Raw genomic sequence first — 22978 nt, forward strand, 5'->3', positions numbered from 1 at the left:
TGTCCTGAACCATGCAGGAATCTAAAATTCTTTAAAGAAAGTGCATTTCATTATTAGTGTTTCGAGCTCAGCAGGTTACTTCTACATATCTTAATACTATCATGAAATGAAAGAAATATTAGAAATATTTGTATCTTATGTGGAATATACATAATGCAACATATCATTATATTGGTAAAATTCATTAATTGACAAAATTATTTAAGAAAGAAACATGATCATTGCTGTGTATGTTGAGATTAGTTTAGTGATTTCCTGTGATATTATTTAGTAAACTGTTCCCCTCACAAAAATGACAAAATACAGGGCATTTTCTTGTTAGCTCTGCTTTTAAAATACTTATTGAATCATAAATAATTTTTTCCAAGTAAACCAAACTATTCACATTAGTATTACCTACAAGGTTTTTTCCTAGAAATTATCTGCAGTGTTGTATTATGCTGGTTAAGCTCATTCCCTGGGTCACTTGCCAGCTTGGGTAAATGATCCAACCACTCTGCTTAGGTTCTTCTTGTAAAATTGGGATAAAAGTGGCCCCTCAGGGGCCTGGGGGGCTCAGTTGGTTAAGTGTCTACGTTCAGCTCAGGTCATGAACCCAGGGTCCTGGGATGGAGCCCTGCATTGGGCTCCCTGCTCAGCGAGGAGTCTGCTTTTCCCCTCTCCCTCTGCCCCTCTCCCTGCTTGTGCTCTCTCTCTCTCACTCACTCTCTCTCTCTCAAATAAATAAATAAAGCATTTTTGTTTAAAAAGTGGCTCCTAAGTTTTTTGTAAGGGTTAAATGAATGAATACATGTTAACCATTGTCCCTTTTATATGTAATTATATTAATTGAACAAATACGTATTAAATGCCTACCATACCGTGCAAGCAGTTCTAGCAGAGAACAAAGGTGAGAGACATTTTCCGAGGAAGACAAGTGCTACAGAGAAAAATCAAGTTGGGGAAGGGGACAGGGAATGAATGTGAGCGTGGCAGGAATTGGTGGGAGTGTCTATCTCATACAGGGGATCTGGGGAACATCTCAATGAGAAGGTGCTATCTGGCAAAATTTTGAATATTTCCTTCATTCCATGAGAGCATTAAGTTCTCTAAGGGAAAGTGTTCCAAGCAGATAGAATACAAGGACAAAGGCCCACGGTGGTGCAGGCTTCGCATCTTTGGGGACCAGCAAGGAGGCCAGTGTGGCTGCAGGTGAATGAGATCATGAGAGAGAAGGGGAAGATGAGGTCAGAGAGGTGACCAGGGGTGCAGGACACACAGTGCCCTGGACGTCGCTCTAAGGACTTGGGTCTTCTACCCTGAGATGGGGAGCAATTGGGAGTTTTCAACAGAGACACAGTAAAATCTGGCTGATCTGTTAAGAAAGAAGAGTGCGGTGGGGAAGGTTGTGGGGAGAAAGCTAAGTTTTATAGATGATGGTGGCTTGAGTCAGGGTGGTAGCTATGGAGGTGATGGGACAGTGGTTAGATTGTCAACGGTCCCAAGCTGGGCCCACGGGATTTGCCAATGGATAGGACTGCGGGGCAGAAGAGCAAAAGATGAGTCAAGGATGACTGTGGCTTTTGGCCTGAGCAGCTTAGAAAAACAGAGTTGCCATTTGCTAAGATGAGCTAGACAGCAGGAGAAGCAGATTTTGTGTAAAATTCAGGAGTTTATTTTGGATCTGGTAAGTGAGTGATGCTTATTACACAGCCAAGTGGAACTCTTGAGCAGAAAGTTGGATATACATGCATGGTTTCAGGGGAGGAGTCCAGGCTGATGATAGAAATTTGGGAGTGACCCATATATAGAAATTTAAGTCTTACTGAAAATATGATATAATTCAATAGGGAATATAATATTTTTTTAGGGAAAAAAAGTCATTCTGATATATCCTTTGACTTGTACCAGCCCGAAGTATATTTTATAGCCTACCCTAGAATAGACATCAAAGAGGAGGAGTTGAGGTGTGTCCTTTATCATCTCCAAATATGTGGGCTGATATTCCACAACCAAAGTCAGATGAGGAATAAAGTCTAAACAAACGGACTTTTCATCTATAACTTATCTCAATGTTACACTGACCTTATACTATCTAAAGAAGAATGTTCCAAAAATTAGCATTCTGGAAAAAAAATATCATTCTCCAAAAACCCAAAAAAATTGTAAATATAGACCACTATAAACAATCAAATCTCTTCTGCTATAGCGGCAAAGGAACAAATATGCTACAGTACTCAGAATCGAAATAGCAATTAGCTAAGTAATAAAATTAGGGTGCTGAGCATCCCCTGTTATATCTGAGCATCAGTGCCCAAGATGATGTTTCCTAGGAAACCAAAAACCTCCCCAGCACAAATGTTGTGAAAGAAGTCCCCCCAAATGTTGCATTCTAGACACTCCCCAAGTATTTAAAAACAAAATCAATCAAACCAAGTCAGTTAAAAAAAGAAAATATTTCAGAATAAATTTAACAAAGATATAGAAGGCTTACACACTGAAAACTATATAACATTAAGAGAAATGAAAGATCTAAATAAATGAGGGATTGACCATGTTTATGGGTTGAAACATTTGATTTTTTTAAGTTGTCACTTGGTTCCAAACTAATATACAGATTCAACACAATCCCAAACAAATTCCCACAAGCCCTTCTGCAAAATAAATAAAAAGATAAACTGATTCTGACATTCATATGAAAATGCAAACAATCAAGAATACCCAAAGCAATTTTTAAAAAGATTTATTGACTTATTTGAGAGAGAGAAGCAGACTCTCCACTGAGCACAGAGCCCAACACGGGGCTTGATCCCATGACCCTGAGATCACGACCTGAGCCGAAATCAGTCAGATGCTTAACTGACTGAGCCACCCAGGCACCCCTAGAATACCCAAAGCAATTTTAAGAAAATATTAACAAAGTTAGAGGACTATGATACCTGATTTCAAGACTTACTAGAAAGCTATAGTAAATGAGATGGTATGGTATTGACAAAAGACATATAGAATAATGGAATAGAATGAGTCCAGAAATTAAATCAGCCTTATATGGTCAATTGATTTTTGACACAGGTACCAAGGCAATGAATTGAGAAAAGAAAAGTCTTTTTAACGAATGGTGCTGAAAATCGGATATTCCAATGGAAAAATAAAAGAATATCATCTTTACTTCACACCATACATCAAAATCAACTTGAAGTTGGTCTTATAACAGACCTAAGTAGAAAAACTAAAACTATACAACTTCTAGAAGAAAAGAACGTTTGCAAACTTAGGGTAGGCCAAAACTCCTCATACAGGACACAAAAAGCACAAACCATAAGAGAAAATAAATTGATGAGTTGAACTTTATCACAATTAAAACATTTCCTATTCAAAAGGTGCCATGAAGAATTAGGTGTTGGTTTCTTGGATATGATACCAAAAACATAAGTGACAAAAGAAAAAAATAAGCTGAACTATGTCAATATTAAAAACTTTGGTGTTACAAGCGATACCACTGACAAAGTAAAAGGACAACCCATAGGACAGGAGAAAATATTTTAATGTATGTCTAAGAAGGGACTTACAGTAGAATATATAAAGAAGTCTTACAGCTCAAAAACAAAAGGCAAACAACCCAATTTAAAAATGCATAAGGTATTTGAATAGATATTTCTTTAAACAGATACACAAGTGTCCTATAAGCACATGAAAAGATGATCAACATCATTAGTCATCAGGGAAATGTGAATCAAAACTGCAATGAGTTATCACTTCACACCCACAAGGATGGCTATCAACAGAAAGACAAAAAATAAACAAGTCTTGGAGAGGGTGTGGAGACACCAGAATCCTGACACACTACTTGGTGGGATCGTAAAATGGTGCCGTCTCTTTGGAACACAGTTCAGAAGTTCCTCAAAATGTTCAACATAGAGTTACCATTTGACCCAGCCATTCCACTCCTAGGTATACACCCAAGGGAAATGAAAACATTCAGTCACACAAAAATTTGTACATGGAAATGTCTAGCATCATTATCATTAATAGCTGAGAAGTATAAACAACCTAAATGTCCATCAACCAATGAATGGATAGATAAAATATGATATGTCCATACAGTGGGATATTATTTGGCCATAAAAGGGAATGAAGTATCAACACATGCTACAACATGGATAAATCCTGAAAACACGGAGCCACATGAGAGAAGACAGTCACCAAAGACCACACATCATCTGATCTAGAATAGGCAAACCCATGGGAACAGAAAGTAAGAGGCTGGGGAGAGAACTGAGAGTCACTGCTAATGGTATGGATCTTTTTTAGTTGTTCTCCTTTAGAGCATTAAGTGTTCTAAAATTAGATTGTATGATGGCTGTTCAACCTTGTGACTAAAACAAAAACCTCTGAATTGTACACTTTAAATGCATGAATTGTATGGCATGTGGACTATGTCTCAAGAAAGCTAGTTTTTAAAAAAGGCTCCATTAAGAAAACAAAAAAAGCAAGCTACAAAATGGGAGAAAAATTCATACTACATATATCTGACAAAACATAGAATAGATAAAGAACACTTACAACCCAATAATATGATGATGAACAATCCAATAAAAAGTGAGCAAAAGATCTGAAGAGACACTTTACCAGAGAAGATATGCAAATGGCCCATCAGGATATACGAGGGTGATCACCATCATTTATCAGCAGGGAAATGCAAATTAAAACTACTGTGAGATACGACTATACACCCATTAAATACATTTTTTTAAAGATTTTATTTATTTATTTGACAGACAGAGAGAGAGAGAGAGGGGGAACACAAGCAGGGGGAGTGGGAGAGGGAGAAGCAGGCTTCCTGCTGAGCAGGGAGCCCGATGCAGGGCTGGATCCTAGGAACCTGGGACCACACCCAAGCCGGAGGCAGACGCCTAACGACTGAACCACCCAGGTGCCCACGACTATACACCCATTAAAATGGCTAAAATTGAAAACACAAAGTATGAAGTGTTGATAGGAATGTACAGTAACAAGAACTTACATGCACTGTTGACAAAAATGTAAAATGGTAAAACCACTTTGGAAAACTGACAGTTTCTTAAAAAGTTCAACCTAACCCCTACTCTATGGCCCACTCATTCTGCTCCTAGGTCTTCACCCAAACATAGACCCACACCAAGGCTGTCCATGAATGTTCATAGCAGCTTTGTTCATAATAGCACCCAAACTGGAAATAATCCAAATGTCCAGCAACAGCAAATGGATAAAATGTGGACTAGTTGTAAGGATGGAATACTACTCAGCAATGAAAAAGAACAAACTACGGACCATGCTACCACACGAATGAATGTCAGTAAGTATGAGGAGTGAAATAAGCCAGACACAAAATGTACTGCTATATAATTTCATTCACATAACATTTTAGAAAATGCAAAATCATCTCTAATGAGTATAAATGGTAGCTTCCAGTGTCAGGGGTAAGGAAGGGAGCACGTCAAAGGACCAAAGGGATCTCTGGGGTGATGGAAATTTTCTGGTTTTGATTATGGCGGTGGTTTGGCCCGTATGATTCGCTCTCACATTCATCACTGAATTGTTCACTTTAAATGGGTGCATTTAATTGGATGTAAATTATACCTCAACAACGTTGCTTTAAAAAAAAAGGAATGAACTAGTAGGTATTATGTTAAGCGAAATAAGTCAATCAGAGAAAGACAATTATCATATGATCTCAATGACATGAGGAATTTAAGAAACAAGGCAGAGGATCATAGGGGAAGGGAGGGGAAAAATGAAACAAGACAAAACCAGAGAGGGAGACAAACCATAAGAGACTCTTAATCTCAGGAAACAAACTAAGGGTTGCTGGAGGGGAGGGGGGTGGGAGGGATGGGGGGGCTGGGTGATAGACATTGCAGAGGATATGTGCTATGGTGAGCGCTGTGAATTGTGTAAGACTGACGAATCACAGACCTGTACCCCTGAAACAAATAATACATTATATGTTAATAAAAAAATAAAAAACTAATAAAAAATTTAAAAAGGAATGAGAACCAATGGAAAAAAGAATTTATACACAAGTTAACAGCTGACAATTAGCAAATCCAATATTTGTGTAAACAGCACCTCTAAACTTCTCAACAGTGCACATAGATCGTGTTCTCCTTAAACACTTTAAACATTCCTTGCCTCTAGATCACCAACTTGCCTCACAAACCTCATATGGTACCCCCAAGAGTTAATTCTAGCCCAACTCCTCTGGGTTATTACAAATTCTGAGCAAACATGATCCATATTGAGGAGGTTTTAGGATAACTGCGAAAGAGAGGATAAATCCCTGGTAGAAAAGCTCAGTGAAGGGGTGGGGACAGCTGTGCCCCAAGAAGACTTCCAAACTTTGTCCTCAGGTTTGTTCCATTCCAGACACTCTTATGCCCTCATGCTGACCTATCTTTACATAAACTGCTGCTGGTAAGGATGCAATCAAGTTGCTTAGAAAGTTAGAATTTAAATCTACTTGAACTTCATCTCATAAAACGAAAGACCATCTGCAGAGATACTAATGAAACAAGACAGATGTCCATAAAGAAACAGTCTGTATTGAGGACCTGCTATTTATGGCACTCTTTATTTTTAATACATTTTTATTTTTTATACATTTTTCTCATTCAGTACTCCCTATAACCTTCTAATGTAAATATGATGATGAGGATGATGTCAATATTATTATTTCTTTCCATTAAGGAAACTGATATTCAGAGAGGCCCAATTATTTGTCCAAATTCACCCAGCTAGTAAGAGGCAGAGCTGAGATTTACATAGGGGGATGCTTTCAACTGATTTATTTAGTGACAGATCCATAAACAGAGAAGTTAAACAAATGAATACATATAGCACTGGATTCTAGTACTAATGATTTTTCTTTCTTTTTTTTTTTTTGCATCACCCATAAAAGACACACATTTAAATATACTACTGACATTTTGTGGGCTTTTTTCTCGTCATTAAAATGTTATATTCTTCCTACTGGGAAGTCAATATTTGGTGAGAAAGTGGTTCACCTGCTTCTTTAAGAGGAACCTCTATTGTTAAAAAGAAAACCAAAATGACACCACTTAGGTTAAGGCCCCAAGTCAATAAAACAAGACTTAATACATAACCTAACGGCAGTTTCAATCCCCCAGGAATGTAATTTTGAAATAGTCAATATAGAATTTCCTGGTCAATACTAGGAAATTTACTGATAGACCCCCTCTATTCCCTTTAGGAGGGCAACCTTGCCTAAACAACGCATTCCTTGCTAATAAATTCCTTTTTCCCCCCTTTGTAAGTGCTCTCTCTTTGCCTTTAAAAACCTTTCTTCTGTTTAGCTCAGTGGAGCTCTCTACTTGCTAGATGGGATGCTTGCCCAACTCATGAATCATTTAATAAAGCCAACTAGATCTTCATATTTACTAGGTTGAATTATGTTTTTTAACACTAGATAAAATAAAGTCACAAGAGCCTGCTAGGGAGTATCCCAAATTTGGGGAGAGCTATTGCTCTCAAGGAAGAACCAGGATGTGGCAAATTATAAAACAAACTGTATTGCAAGGAACTAGGAAAGACGGCATTTAGGTAATCAGAAATTAATGAGGAACCAGCAGTCAAAACTGCTTAAACCACCAATCTCATGGCTGACACTAACACCCAAAGCTATAAAACTGGTCACTGATGTGGGAAACACAGGCAAAAGAAAAAAAATTGTATTTCCTTACTACTTACAGCCCACTGACAAGTCCTTAGAATAGGCAGTGACATTCCTCTAGGAACTCCGCTGCCTGGATGTTAATACTTTGCTTAGGCAAGAGGCAATCTTAGCCCAACACCCCCAGATCCTGGAAGTCTACTTTAACATATAAAAATTCCTTTGGAAACTTCCTCTGTCTCTACCCTCCCAAGATACAGGTTGGCAATCATTCTCCAAGCATATGGCCCACTGATAGACATCTGAAGAGTCTCATGACTGAGTTTTTACTAAACAGTCATAAATGACCTTTTCCTAACAATAGCCAGCCCCCTCAGGATCCTGGAAACCTTGTTTCCAAAATACCTTGGAGGCTTGTGCTGTCCCTAACCCCTTCCCAACTTCAAAGTATATAATGAGTCAACCGTTACAACCCCAGGGTAGTTCTTTCTGCCCAGGGGTCCTATCCGGTGCTTTAATAAAACCACCTTTCTGCACGGAAGACATCTCAAGAATTCCTTCTTGGCCTTCGGCTCTAAACCCCAACATTTTCCTACATCAGTCACCACCTAGGACAGTCACTTGACAGAGAAAAATAGTCCACATGCTTCCAGTCTGGATACTTTTAAAAATGTTTGTACAAAAATGTCCTACAATGTCCTATAAAAACTCTCATGAAAGAAAGGAAAGAAAGAAAGAAAGAAAGAAAGAAAGAAAGAAGGAAGGAAGGAAGGAAGGAAGGAAGGAAGGAAGGAAAGAAAGAAAGAAAGAAAGAAAGAAAGAAAGAAAGAAAGAAAGAAAGAAAGAAAGAAAAAAAGAAAGAAAAGAAAGAAAGAAAGAAAGAAAGAAAGAAAGAAAGAAAAGGAAAGAAAGAAACAACCTACTAGTTGGGAGGGGAGGCTAATTTCATTTAACGGTTTACGTGTTACGTTTACATGTGTCTTACATGTTCGGGTCAAGGTTCAACCTGAATATTCAGCTTTCTTATTTCCTCCCTCTTCTGGTAACTTCCAGCATTTACTGGAATGCAGAAATCATCTGCAGGGGGTGACAATGTCACGGTCTGACCCCAACTAGACTTGTCTCACGCCTGGCACAAGATCCAGTTCAGTCCCATGTGCGTTTCTGTGCCAGCAGAGTAGATGGAAGGACAGAGCCCACAGCTACCATCTGCTGCCCTCCCCCAGGATCCCTCGAAATGAAGACGAGGTGGGAGTTTCTCCTAGAGACGGGAGCAGAGTGTCCCTCGCAGTGGGCCCACAGAAGTGTTTTCAGGAAGCAACATGTGGACCTCGCACATGAAAAAGCAAGAGACCCCCCGAATGGAGGCACCCTGCGACGGCCGCAGCAGGCTCCTCAATGAGGGCGAGAGATCATCAGTCTGGTGCAGTTCCTGCAGGGCAGACCCAGCCAGGCCCTCAGACTCTGTATCCGGCCTGCCGTCTAGAAGGGCACCCCAGCTCCCCGGGTCCCCGCTCCTGCTCCCACGGCTCACCTGGCCCACTACCTCAGTTTCTTTTACCGGCCGGTGGTCCCCACCGCCCCCCGACCCCCTTCCGCACCCCTCAGGCAAAGCGGGTACTTACAGCTGCATGACCAAGTACAAGTGGTTTGGGCTTTCGTAAATGTCCTCCAGGGCGACAATGTTTTCATGCTTGATCCTGAAAGAGAAAAAAGCACACACAAACAGAAGAGTGAGTATAGTGAGGCATGGAAACTTTTAAAAACAGACATCATTAGCTTCACTGTCACGTCCATGACTCCAGTCCAGGCAGAGGGAAACCAGACTGACCCCTCATTGGGGTTCTAGTCACCACCACTACCAAAGGTCAACCTAGGACCCCATGCCAACTAGACTGCTGCAATCAAAATGTGGTTCCCAGACACAGCACGGGCAGGCATCTCCTGATGGGGTGGCTGGGTGATGGACACTGGGGAGGGTATGTGTTATGGTGAGCACTGTGAATTGTGTAAGACTGATGAATCACAGACCTGTACCCCTGAAACAAATAATACATTATATGTTTTTAAAAAAAGATAGTAGGAAGGGAAAAATGAAGGGGGGGATATTGGAGGGGGAGACGAACCATGAGAGACAATGGACTCTGACAAACAAACAGAGGGTTCTAGAGGGGAGGGGGTGGGGGGATGGGTTAGCCTGGTGATGGTATTAAAGAGGGCACGTATTGAATGGAGCACTGGGTGTTATACACAAACAATGAATCAAGGAACACTACATCAAAAACTAATGATGTAATGTATGGTGATTATTATAATAAAATAAAATTTAAAAAAAGAAATGCAAATTCTCAGGCTCCACCCTGGTCAAACAGATCCTGACTCCCTGAGGGCAGACCCCAGGAACTGGTTCAGTATGACCCTTAGATGATCTGTAGGCACAAAGCAGAAATTCGGTAGTCAACCCTGTGCTTTTCAAGCTTCAGTGTGCACGCGAGCCAACATGGATTCTGGCTGCCCTGCCCATTTTGGTCCTGTGGGGCTGGGGCAGGCCGGAGCGTCTGCATTTCTAACAAGTTCCCAGGAGATGCTGAGGCTTCTGGTCTGAGTCGAGTAGCAAAGTCCTGACTCCAGAAGCGAGAGAGAGGGAAATAGCCTAATGCCAGCCCCTGGAACTACCCATTAAGAGTAGCTTTTGCTCAGAAGATAAGGCTTGCTAATTATTTTAAAGCATTTGAGGGAAGAATCATTTCACTACGTACGAGCTAATGAACTCTTACCACAAGCCTTTCACTGAAATGACTGCTGAACCATACAAAAGCAAGCATTTCATATGCAGATTCCCCCAACCCCGAAAGCAGGGACTACTTACTTATTTTGTTTCCCCTCATACCTAGCATCCATCTGCTTAATAAATAAGGGCTAAATGAATGAATAATATTTAAAGGCTGTCCCTACTCAACATTAAGAATCATTATTTACTTAGGGAAAAATGGAGGCAATTTTCCTAAGTGTGAGCTGTCTTTCCCTCAAATAGAAGTTTATAAGGTGGAACAAACCAGAATATTATCTTCCCTCCGAGCAGATGAGAGAAGAGAACAAAACACCTAACAGAGGGCGGCAATGTTTTCCTCTGATTTCTACAGCTCTGATTAGTCAACACGGGTGTTTGTAGGAGCGGAGATGACAGATTACATGAAATTCACATTTCATCTGGCTCCCGTGCGCAGAGCTACAGCCTAATATTTCCTTGTTACCACTGGTTACTTTGCTACCTGAGCAAAATAATACCCAAATTATATAAATAATTTATATAATAATATTATATAGATAATATAATAATAGTATATCATAGGAACCAAGTAAACTATGCTACCAAGGAAACCATGACAAATTAAGTTAGGACTGCTGAGATCCTAGACGTTTATGGAATGATCATTATTGGATATCCTGAAAGAATTATGACCACAAAAAGTACACAGCATACGGATGCTCCCAGTTTTTTAATTTTTTTTTTTAAAGATTTTATTTATTTATTTGACAGAGAGAGACACAGCGAGAGAGGGAACACAAGCAGGGGGAGTGGGAGAGGGAGAAGCAGCTTCCTGCGGAGCAGGGAGCCTGATGCGGGGCTCGATCCCAGGACCCTGGGATCATGACCTGAGCCGAAGGCAGATGCTTAACGACTGAGCCACCCAGGCTCACCAGTTTTTTAATTTTTAAAAATTTCCAATTAGAGTCATTTCCAAGGGCACAAACATTTTCTTTTAGTGAGGTTAATTTGGAGGTTCACGAAAAGCTTAGACTTACGGAGGGATATGAAATAGTGGGGTTTACATGAAGGGTTGCCAGATAAAATGCTGGGCACCCGGTTATGTTTAATTCTAGATAAACAACAAATACTTTTTTCAGTGTAAGTACACCCCAAATATTGCACTGTTATTTATCTGACATTCAAAAGTGACTAGGCAGCCTGCATTTTTATGTGCTAAATCTGGCCACCCTGGTTACATAAGTCACAGTCAATGAGCCTCTAAACTGAGCTTAGAGATTTGTACCTGCCGTCCCACCTCCCCTCAGATATTGAGGCAAGAAGGCTGTTTGAGCCCTGGAGTATAGCCATTAACACAGATTCAACTATATACAAAGAATCAACTCTGTGCAAAGCCCTTGCCCAGCCAAAATAGGAGACTCTAATAAATTAAGAACATAATCCCTTCTTTGGATGCAAGGGATAGAGAAATTAAAGTCTACTTAACCTGCCATTCTTACATGAGTCCTTGCAGTGGCTGGAATGATATCGCTCCTGACTCTCCCCCTCAACTAATAATTCAAGCAGTCAAGCAGTTGTCATGTACTGAGTTTCTACTCTGCTTCTGGAAGAATACGAGAAAAATATAAAATAAGATTTTCCTCTCAAAAGACTTATCACCTCGGGCGCCTGGGTGGCTCAGTTGTTAAGCGTCTGCCTTCGGCTCAGGTCATGATCCCAGGGTCCTGGGATCGAGCCCCACATCGGGCTCCCTGCTCGGCGGGAAGCCTGCTTCTCCCTCTCACACTCCCCCTGCTTGTGTTCCTGCTCTCGCTATCTCTCTCTCTGTCAAATAAATAAATAAAATCTTTAAAAAAAAAAAAAAAAAAGACTTATCACCCAGATAGAGAGACCCACGAAGCGGTTAGGAAAAAATTAAATGCTAACCTCTGTAGCATTGCCGTGAAGTTTAGAAAAAAGCAAGACCCCGGATGAGCCAGAAGTACAGTGAAGGCCTCAAAACATGATGGGCATCGTGCTGGATGGGTGACGTTTGAATAAGCATACTGCAGAAATTTCAAGGAAATCCTCACATGGCCTCTGAAATGTCTCTTAAGAAAAGTGGTTTAACTAACTTGTGGATGTTAGAACATGACAGAAGAAAACATTCTGGCCCCCAACAGCAGTTCTTAGGTACATTATTCCACCCTCAGACTCTTAAGATATACAAAAACCAAGCTTCAAGCTTTAGCATTGGGTACCTAGCTTGCCTTTACAAACATCAGAGGAACATCCCCCCACAGGCGCCCACCATAGATCAGGCACTGCGCCAGGAGTCCCAAGAGCACCAGGTTAGTTAGCCCTCGTGGAGCTCACACAGGTGGGCTTCCAGCTACAGTAAGGACACCTCCCAGCCAGCCTTTCTTATATGTACCAGGAATCAGCCTCCTTGCAATGAGTGGTGACACCTGGGAGCGACAGAGAACAAGATGACACCCTCTTCTCGTACTCCTGCAAATATTGGAGGGATATAATGTCTGCTTAGTGTTCTCTCCTTCCGGCCGATCAGTCCTCCTCCACCATGTTTTATATTACTCTCATCCTATTGCCGCTCTCATTGGTCCAAAACTGAGAGCATTGATCCCAGTATAAATTATAGCACCAAGAATAGGGTATTAAATAAGAGAGGTGAACTACCAACCATCATGAGTGGATGTTATACTTTAGCAAATAAAGCCTAATATTGGGTTCATTTTTTTTTTTAAAGCAGTTGCTCAACTGTTGGCACCTCAAGAGTATAAGCTCCACAGAGGTGGGGATTTTTAACTATTTTGTTCACTACCGTCTCCCTAATGCCAAGGAAAGTGCACAGCAGGTAGTACTTTTGATACATATTTGTTGAATGAATGAATGAACAATGAATGAATATTACATGCTGGGTCAATTAAATAACCAGATCAGTTTTACCTGAACTTCTACTAAACAAGATCTCCTTTCTTTTTCTGTCTTGAGCTTTTGAGCTTCAAGTCTTCCCTTTAGCTTAATTAAATTCAATCTTTTGGGGTTCCATGCGGTGCTTCAGACGATCAAGACTATTCTGAATTTTTATTCTCCCATCTATTATATTTACTGTCCCTCTCAACTTTGGGCCATCTACATATTTTGTTGGTACACATCCATCCCATATGTCTTTTTTTTTTTTTTTTTTTGAGCGCGAGCAAGAGAGTGCGCATGTGCGAGCAGGGAGGGGCAGAGGGAGAAGGAAAGAGAGAATGTTAAGCAGACTCCATGTCCAGCACAGAGCTCGATACAGGGCTTGACCTCACAACCCTAAGATCATGACTTGAGCTGAAATCAAGAGTCAGAGACTTAACTGACTGAGCCACCCAGGTGCCTCTCAACCCATATGTCTTGATCCAAATCCCTCAAGTCTTAAATGGGAACGTTACCCGTCAGAGCTGGCCTCTGGTATTACACCAGAGACCCCCATCAAGATAACCATGACACGAATCAACTGACTTTCACTGCTATCAAGCTGTACACCCAGCAGGACTATCATCTAGCCCATATTTTACCATCTTATCCATAAGAAGACAATTAGATTCCTTGCTGAAATGGCATTCCTTAGTCTTACACACCATATTATACTATATAAAAGGGAAATGGAACGTTTGGGAAGATTTGTTCTTAGTAAACCCATGGTGGCTCCTAGCAACCACTACCGTCTTTACTAAATGATCACAAACCATCTGCTTAATTTACTGTTCCAGAATTGTGCTGTGCATTGAAGTCAAACTTTCTGATCTGTCCATCTCATACCCTACCTGTTTTATGTTTGGAAAATTTGTCAACATCTCTTATATTCTTTTCTCAAACATTTCAGCTCTCTTTTGTGATAAATGCAATTTCCTCAGTCTCCTGGGATGTGAGACATCTAAATCTAGGGATGAACTAATCTTCTCACTTTCTTTAGGCCCTACGTACGTAGCTGTTTTATATGTACCATTTACTGAGTGTTAACTACAGGCATACCTCAGAGATATTGCTGGCTCGGTTCCAGACAACCACAATAAAGTGAATATCACAACAAAGAGAGTTAAATGAATTTTTTTGGTTTCCCAGTACATATAAAAGTTAAGTTTACACCATATTGCAGTCCAGTAAGTGTGCCATAACATTATGTCTAAAAAACCAATGTACATACAAAAAATACTTTATTGCTGGGGTGCCTGGCTGGCTCAGTCAGGAGAGCATACAACTCTTGATCTTGGGGTCATGAGACCAAGTCCCATGTTGGGCCTGGACTTTACTTAAAAGAATACATGATTGCCAAAAAAAAAAATGCTAACCATCATCTGAGCTTTCAGCAAGTCATAAACTTTTTGCTGGTCAAGGGTCTCACCTTGATGTTAATGGTTGCTGACTGATCAGGGTGGTGGTTGCTGAAGGCTGGGTTAGCTGTGGTAATTTCTTAAAATAAAACAACATTGAAGTTTGCTGTGATTGACTCTTCCTTTCATGAATGATTTCTCTGTAGCATGTGATGCTGTTTGACAGCATTTTACCCACGGAAGAACTTCTTTCAAAAGTGGAGTCAGTCCTCTCAAACCCTATTGTTGCTTTACCAACTAGGTTCATATAATATTCTAAATCCTTTATTGTCATTTCAACAGTCTTCACAGCATGTTCACTAGGACTAGATTCCATCTCAAGGAATGGTTTTCTTTGCTCTTCCATAAGAAGCAATTCCTCATCCATGAAAATTTTATCATAAGATTGATGTGATTCAGTCACATCTTCAGGCTTCACTTCAAATTCTGGTGCTCTTCCTACTTCCACCATATCTGCAGTGACTTCCTCCACTGATGTCTTGAGCCCCTCAAAATTATTCAAGACAGAGTTAAAATCACTTCTTCCAAACTCCTGTTCATGTTGATACTTTGACCTCTTCCCAGAATCAGAAATGTTCTTCATGGCATTTAGAACAGTGAATCCTTTCCAGAAGGTTTTCCATTTACTTTGCCCAAATCCATCAGTGGAATCGCTATTAATGGCAGCTATAGACTTACAAAATGTTTTTCTTAATAATAAGACTTGAAAGTCAAAATGACTCCTTGATCCCTGGGCTGCTGAATGGATGTTATATTAACACGCATGAAAACACCATTCATCTCATTGAACATCTCCATCAGAGCTCTTGGGTGACCAGGTACATTGTCAATGAGCAGTCATATCTTGGAAGGAATCCTTTGGGCAGGTCACAAGAGCAGGATTAAAATATTCAATACACCATGTTGTAAACAAATGTGCTGTCATCCAGGCTTTGTAAGATTAGATTTAGGATACTTCTAAGTATCCTAAACACAGAGTAGATTTAGGATACTTCTTAAAGGCCCTAGATTTTCGGAATGATAAGGGAACACTGGCTTCATGCTAAAGTCACGAGCTGCATTGGCCCCTAACAAGAGAGTCAGTCTGTCCTTTGAAGCTTTGAAGCCAGGCACTGATTTGTCCTCTCTAGCTATGACAGTCCTAGATGGCATCTTCTTCCAATAGAAAGCTGTTTCATCTACACTGAAAATCTGTTGTTTAGTGTAGCCACCTTCATTAATTATCTCGGTGGGATCTCCTGGAGAACTTGCTGCAGCTTCTACACCTGCACTTGGTGCTTCGCCTTGTGCTTTGATGTTGTGAAGACAGCTTCTTTCCTTAAGTGTCATGACATGATCTCTACTACCTTCAAACTTTTCTTCTGCAGGTTCATCACCTCTCTCAGCCCTCACAGAATTGAAGAGAGTCAGGACCTTTCTCTGGATGAGGCTTTGGCTTAAGGGAATGTTGTGGCCAGCTTATTCTTCTATCTAAACCATTAAAACTCTCTCCACATCAACAATAAGCCTCTTTTGCTTTCTTAGCATTTGTGTGCTCACTGGAGTAACACCTTTAATTTCCTTCGAGAACTTTTACTTCGCCTTTGCAACTTGCCTAACTGTTTGGGCCAAGAGACCTAGGTTTCAGACTATCTCGGCTTCTGGCATGCCTTTCTGACTGAGTTTAATCATTTCTAGCTTTTGATTTACAGTGAGAGATGTGTGAGTCTTCCTTTCACTTGAACACTTAGGGGCCATTCTATGATTATTAATTGACCTAACTTCAATACTGTTGTGTCTCATGGGATAGGAAGGCCTGAGGAGAAGGAGAGAGGTGGGGGAAGGGCAAGTCAAGAACAGGGCCATCAGAACACACACAAGAGTTATGGGTGAGGTTTGCCATCTGGTAAGGCATGATTTGTGGTGCCCCAAAACAATTACAATAGTAACATCAAAGATCACTGATAGCAGATCACTGTAACAAATATGATAATAATGAAAGAGATTGAAATATTGCAGGAATTACCAAAATATGACACAGAGACACGAAGTGAGCAAATGCTGTTGGAAAAAATGGTACTGTTAGAATTTCTCCACACACGGTTGCCACAAGCCTTTAATTTTGTTCATGAAAAACAAACAAACAAAAAACAAAATAAATGTAAAGTACAATAAAATGAGGTATGCCCTGGGGCACCTGGGTGGTTTAGTCCATTGAGCATCTCACTCTTGATCCCAGAGTCGTGAGTTCAAGCCCTGTGTTGGGCTCCATGAAAAATGAGATATGCCTGTATGTATCAAGACCATACTAAGTATTTTTCATTATGTTGTTTAATACACCAATCCTATGAAGCAGCTATCTGTGAGATAATAGAAAATATATATTGGTCTCTGCCCCTGGTTGCTGGCACAGAGCTCCTGAAATCCTTGTAATTTCCTAAGTGATAAGAACACTAGGAGTATCTCTTGTTCTAATATTTGGTCTTTGACCCCATCCCTGACACAGGGCTTCTAAAACTTTCAAATTTCTGGGTGACAGGAGTATCTTTTGTTCTAATGAAACTATCTGAGTGGGTTCCTGGATGGCTCCTTGGTGAGGGCTGGAAAAACCAACTCATGATTGGAATCTTCACCCTGTCCCTTACTTCTCTGGAGAGGGGAGAAGGGCTGAAAACAGAGTTAATGATCCATCATAACTCCATGATGAAACTTCCATGATATCTCAAAAGTACAGGGCTCAGAGAGCCTCCAGGTGGGCAAACACATCCATATAGGGAGGGTGACACATCCTAAATTCATGGAGACAGAAGGTTCTATGCTTGGGACACTCCAAGATCTCACCCTATGTATCTCTTCATCTGGCTGTTCATCTGTATCCTTTACCATATCCTTTAATAAACTGGTAAACACAGTGTTACCCTGAGTTCTGTGAGCCACTCTAGCAAATTAATTGAACCAAGGGAGGGGTCATTGGAACCTCCACTCTCAGGCCTGTTGCTCAGAAACACAAATGACAACCTGGGCTTGCAATTGGCAACTGTTTGTGTGTTGGGGGCGGTCCTGCAGGACCAAGCCCTTAACTTGTGGGATCTGACTCTACCTCTGGGAAGACAGAGTTAGAACTGAGTTAAATTGTAGGACACCCAGATGGTCTCCAAGAATTACTTGATGGAGGGGAAACCCACACACATTCAGTGGCCAGAAGTGAACTTCTACAGTGTTCTGTGTAAGTAAAAAAGGAAGATGCATAGGGAAGAAACACACAATAGGAAAGAACTGGAGTTTTCCCTACACAGGAGAAAGTAAAATGGAAAAACTTAGTTCAGTCTATCATTCCCCGCATTTGTAAAAGGGGAAAACTAAGACTCCAAGACATGAAGTACATATTCCAAGGTCACACAACTGGGAATTGGAATTGCTGAGAGTCTAACTCCCAAGTCCATGTTAAAGCACTTATACTATAATTTTCTGTTAACTAAGTTATAATGAGAATATGGAGGAGCACATATAAGTTCAATTATTTGTATGAAATCATGACACCTAAAGTCAGGGTGTTAAATTTCATAATTAACGATATAATATCCATGTCTGGAAGTGTGGGGATTTGAACTATCCTGAAATCTAGTGGAAGTTCTCAAGACCCCTGGTTGTAAATATCGTGACAGATAAAATCCCAGTGGGTCAAAATGAACGAGAGAAAGAGATATTCAGAAGCAGAAAGAATAGTTATGAGTCCAGAAATTATAGTTAGAAAGGGCCTAGGGTGCCTGGGTGGCTCAGTCGTTGAGTGACTGACTCTTGGTTTTGGTTCAGGTCATGATCTCATGGGTTGTGGGATGGAGCCCCTGTCGGGCTCTGCACTTGGTGGGGAATCTGCTTAAAGATTCTCTCCTTCTGCCCCTCCCCTGGCTCGCATGCTCCTGTTTTCTCTCTCTCTTTCTCTCAAATAAATAAATACTTTTTTTAAAAAAGGGGGGCCTTTCATCAGCCCAGATCTGCCAGTGTCATCAAAAGGAAGAATAAAATGGACAGAGAGAAGAGGCAAGGATGTCAGCTACAAGCAAATGGAAAAACCAAGGTGCCATTAACCTTGCATAGCTTATATAGCTAAATTCCGTAGTTCAGCATTCAGTCTTTCTAAAATACGGCCAAGAGGACCTTCATACATAAGGAATGTTCGTCCCCAAACAACAAACCTTTCTAAAATGCTCATATTTCAAAGGAACAATATCACTAAAAACAACTTTAGGTGATGAAAATAACCTCACTTAATTTTAATCACTTAGCATCTACCAGGACCAAAGTAAACATTAGCTGATACATCTATGTACAGAAGGTAGATGGTTTACATGACAATCTATGCTGAAGTCTCCATAATCCCCAATAAAAGACAGATGAGCTGGATAGAGGGAAGTGGGCCCAGGCTGGGGGGGCGGGGGGAGGGGGCGGGGAGAGAGAGAGAGAAGCTGAATGGGAGCACAGCATATATGGGCATTGATGCACACACAGCGTGCATGGTAACTGACAGCCAAGCAAGAAATCCCCAGAAAGAGCCAGGAAAACATTTTAAAGTTAATTCGTGCAACAAATCATACCAAATGCACAAGCAGGCCCCGTTCCAAAACCCCCAACCTGGAGGGAACATCAGGACCCAGAGAACAGGCACTCTATTGAATACACATGCCTCTTTGAAACAGCCACGCCACTTCTCCCTCCAGTTAATTCTCCACAGTTCAAGGATCCCCGAATTTTGAACTCCTTGTAAAACGAGGAATGTTAGAAAAACACAGAAGAGGAGAGAAAGGAAAGTTCAGCATATTTCACTGTCATGGCTCACTGATCTGGAGGAGGGGAGATTGTGGCAGCAATTATGAGTATTGTGAGAACTAACAGAAGAAGGAGAAGGCAACAAAACACCTTTCCTTTGTGTGGTCGTTGGAAATGGCCACTGATCTACTTAGATTAAAGGGGCCACTAGAGGATAAGAGATGGACAGGAGACAAGGTGATTACTAATGACGACAGAGGGGAGGATGGGAGGACCAGATCTCCGCGCAGAGGCTCAAAACGGAAGTTACGTCAATGAGCCGTGACTGACTTCCGGCCCTCCTCTCTCACCACTTCCGCGTTAATTGTCCAGTCAGGAGAAGGCGCTTCTCAGGTGAAAGGCAAGCCCCTTTTTCAAAGATCGTAAAGGACTAGGTCTTTCCCTAACCACCACGACGTTTTTCTAAACGGTCTGGAAAATTTAATTGTTGTTCACAAAAAAGATGCTATGGTTCTCTGGCATGGCAAATTGCCTCCAAAACATTTGAAGACTATTCTGATTTCTTGCCAAACACTCTTGTTTGTCTAAGTAAACACTAGGCTTTTTGTAAATAAAGCAAACCATTTCCTCCTTTCCTGGGTCAGACTATCTCCACCCCTCCTCCAGTTATAAGCAGTACAGGAAATAATGCTGAGAAAATTAGGATACTGTCAGTCACAAGGGAAAGTGGTAGAGTTGAAATATTTGCCAGATGGTATTAAAAGATAATACCTTTCTGGGCGCCTGGGTGGCTCAGTCGGTTAAGCAACTGCCTTCGGCTCAGGTCATGATCCCGGAGTCCCGGGATCGAGTCCCGCATCGGGCTCCCTGCTCGGCGGGGAGTCTGCTTCTCCCTCTGACCCTCCACCCTCTCATGCTCTCTATCTCATTCTCTCTCTCAAATAAATAAAACCTTTAAAAAAATAAAAATAAAAGATAATACCTTTCCTTTTTATAACTTAACAGGCACATTCACAGATGTTCCTTTGCTTCATTCTCACAACAACTCCATGAAGTAGGCATTATTATTCTTACTTTATAGATGATCACTCCCAGTTTATAGCCACTTAATTGTTCTCCCTCCCTCCCTTGCTCTTACTCTCTCACCATTCTCCATGCTGTCTCCTGAGCCATCACTCCACAAAACAGAAGTGATTAAACTTTTTGGCTTGAAATCCTTCCATAGCTCCTCATAGTCCAGGATAAAACCCACATGACTTGACACGACTTACAAGGTCCCTGTTGCTTGGTCCTTACCTGCCCCTCCCATTTTCCACCATTGCCCCACACCAAAACGTTACTGGCCCCTGGACAGCTCTCACACACCTGTGTACACCTTCTTCTCTGGCCACCTAGGTGTGCTCATCCCTCTCGTATCTTCTCACCAAACTACGCATCCTCTGAGACTTGTTCTAGATCATCCACTGAGAACCCTTTGCTATTCCTCATCTCTTGCAGGATGGATCCTCCCCCTTCTGGGCCAGCCCTGTTCTTTTATCACTTTGTTGTTGTACTACATTGCATCCATCTGTTTGCATGTACATGTGTGTACATATTTAGATGGTTTTATATGCAGAGAAAAAAAGTCTAGAAGGATACATATCAAACCAGCTACTAATACCGCAGAAAGTATGCTAGGGTGGGAGAGGATTTTCACCTTGCAGTTTTTCTGAACTGGGATTCTTCATCTGAGCCAAAAAACAGAGAAAAATGACTCGAGGGACTATTTTCTCAGTTCTCCCAGGGAAGGTACCATTCTAGTCGCATAGGAGAGAAAGTTAATTCAGTATACACAACAAATGCCTTAGAGCATTAGGGCTCGATTCTCTCACTGAGCCCAAGTAGAGAAAGGGTTGCCAGACTGTTCTACTGCCAGATTTTTACAAAGAGGTGCTTTTTAAAAGTTCTTGATCAAAATCATTAACATCTGGTTCACCAAAATATATCCATAATGCTGGACACAAAGAAATAGATACTAATTAGTCTAACTGCTCAAGAAATCAGGAGATTGGGTTGGGTCTCAGTTCCGACCATCTAACTGCAGGATTTTAGACAGGTCATTAAATACTTTCTGACTTGATTTCCTCATCTGTTAAATGAACATTAAAATATATGGTCTCATTATCTAGCTACAGAAACACACACCTGTGTAGAGGTAAAATATGCTATGTATACACATGTATATATCACACTACATATAGAGAGAGATCTTGTCTATTAAGAATATAGGTCGGGGCACCTGGATGGCTCAGTCGGCTGAGTGGTGGACTCTCGGTTTTGACTCAGGTCATGATTGGGGTCCTGGGATCGAGCCCAGCATCGGGCTCCACATTCAGTGCAGAGTCTACCTGGGATTCTCTCCCTCTGCTCCTCCCCCCACTCGTGTGCTCTCTCTGTCTCTCTCTCCAAAATAAAATAAATAACATCTTAAAAAAAGAAAGAAAGAAAGAAAAAGAAAAGAATATAGGCCACCTTGGGAAAGGCCAGAATTCAAAATCCAAAGCTTCAAATCATCTCCGTTGCCGCCAGCAGATGGAGCTGTAATCAATGGGAGACTAAGGAGCAAAGCCTGGTAAGTAAATCAACTACATCTTAAGAATGCAAGGCAGTTTTGTTGTTGTTGTTAAGGAGTAAGTACCACATGTGATAAGTCCCTCATTGTGAAATACGTTTTGCTTTGAATTCTTAAAAACAAACAAACAACAATTAAAACCCTTGTGCGCAGCTGACGATGTTTTCAAAAAAAAGCATCTCAGGCATCTTTAGCACACTGTAGAACACACGGGGTGGGGGGGCCTGGCCAGCATTCCCTGGCAGCCCTAGGGAGGCAGGGCAGGAGTCTGTATTGGTAGACTGGGAGGGGCACCAACTTGGCTGGCTCTGTCTCTAGGGGATGGAACGCTGGTCATGTCACTTCCCAGGGTCTCAGTTTTCTCATCTAGAAATTAACTTGTCAAACAGGATCCTCTCTGAGGTCCTCTCTAATAATCAATGAATTTAAAATTACTATGAGGCAGAGTGTACTGAAGTATATAGGGGCCCCCAAAGCTTGACCCTAACCAATAGGGTTCTCTAGGATAGTGTTTGCTGCATGGAAGCGTGGATGACAACGCACGCTTTAACAGGCTCTTCTGCATCAGTAAGCTTGTCGTTAGACATGGAATAGAATTCCTTAAGATAGGAAGCCACTTACATGGAAAAGACCTCTCTCTGCTCCCACAGCCAGCCTCTACAATGCCATGGACCAGCAGAGAAATGGCCAACTAATTTGCTCCTGTCTACAATAGCTCCAGAAGACCCAGTTGAAGCCTGGTGGTCTTTAGTACAAAAGAGAAAAAAGTTAGGTCCAAAATCAGTGTGCAATGCCCAGAGCTTGGCATATCCCAGCATTCCATGAATGTTCTG

At 41.2% G+C, this 22978-nt stretch overlaps 1 protein-coding gene across 4 annotated transcripts in view; it reads right to left on the minus strand.

Moving 5' to 3' along the window:
* The window catches only part of CAMK1D (calcium/calmodulin dependent protein kinase ID), a 425032-nt gene that overhangs the window by 151028 nt on the left and 251026 nt on the right, over positions 1-22978 (minus strand). For all 4 annotated transcript variants that reach the window (XM_045874421.3, XM_054507361.2, XM_064592067.1 and 1 more), the window contains exon 3: positions 9274-9348. In XM_045874421.3, coding sequence (XP_045730377.1) covers positions 9274-9348 — 75 coding nt within the window. The remainder of the gene's footprint in view (positions 1-9273; positions 9349-22978) is intronic.

Source organism: Mirounga angustirostris, unplaced genomic scaffold (assembly GCF_029215605.1).
Source record: "Mirounga angustirostris isolate CCGP_5_RB_7025 unplaced genomic scaffold, mMirAng1.0.hap1 SCAF_5, whole genome shotgun sequence".
Taxonomy (NCBI): Eukaryota; Metazoa; Chordata; class Mammalia; order Carnivora; family Phocidae; genus Mirounga; species Mirounga angustirostris.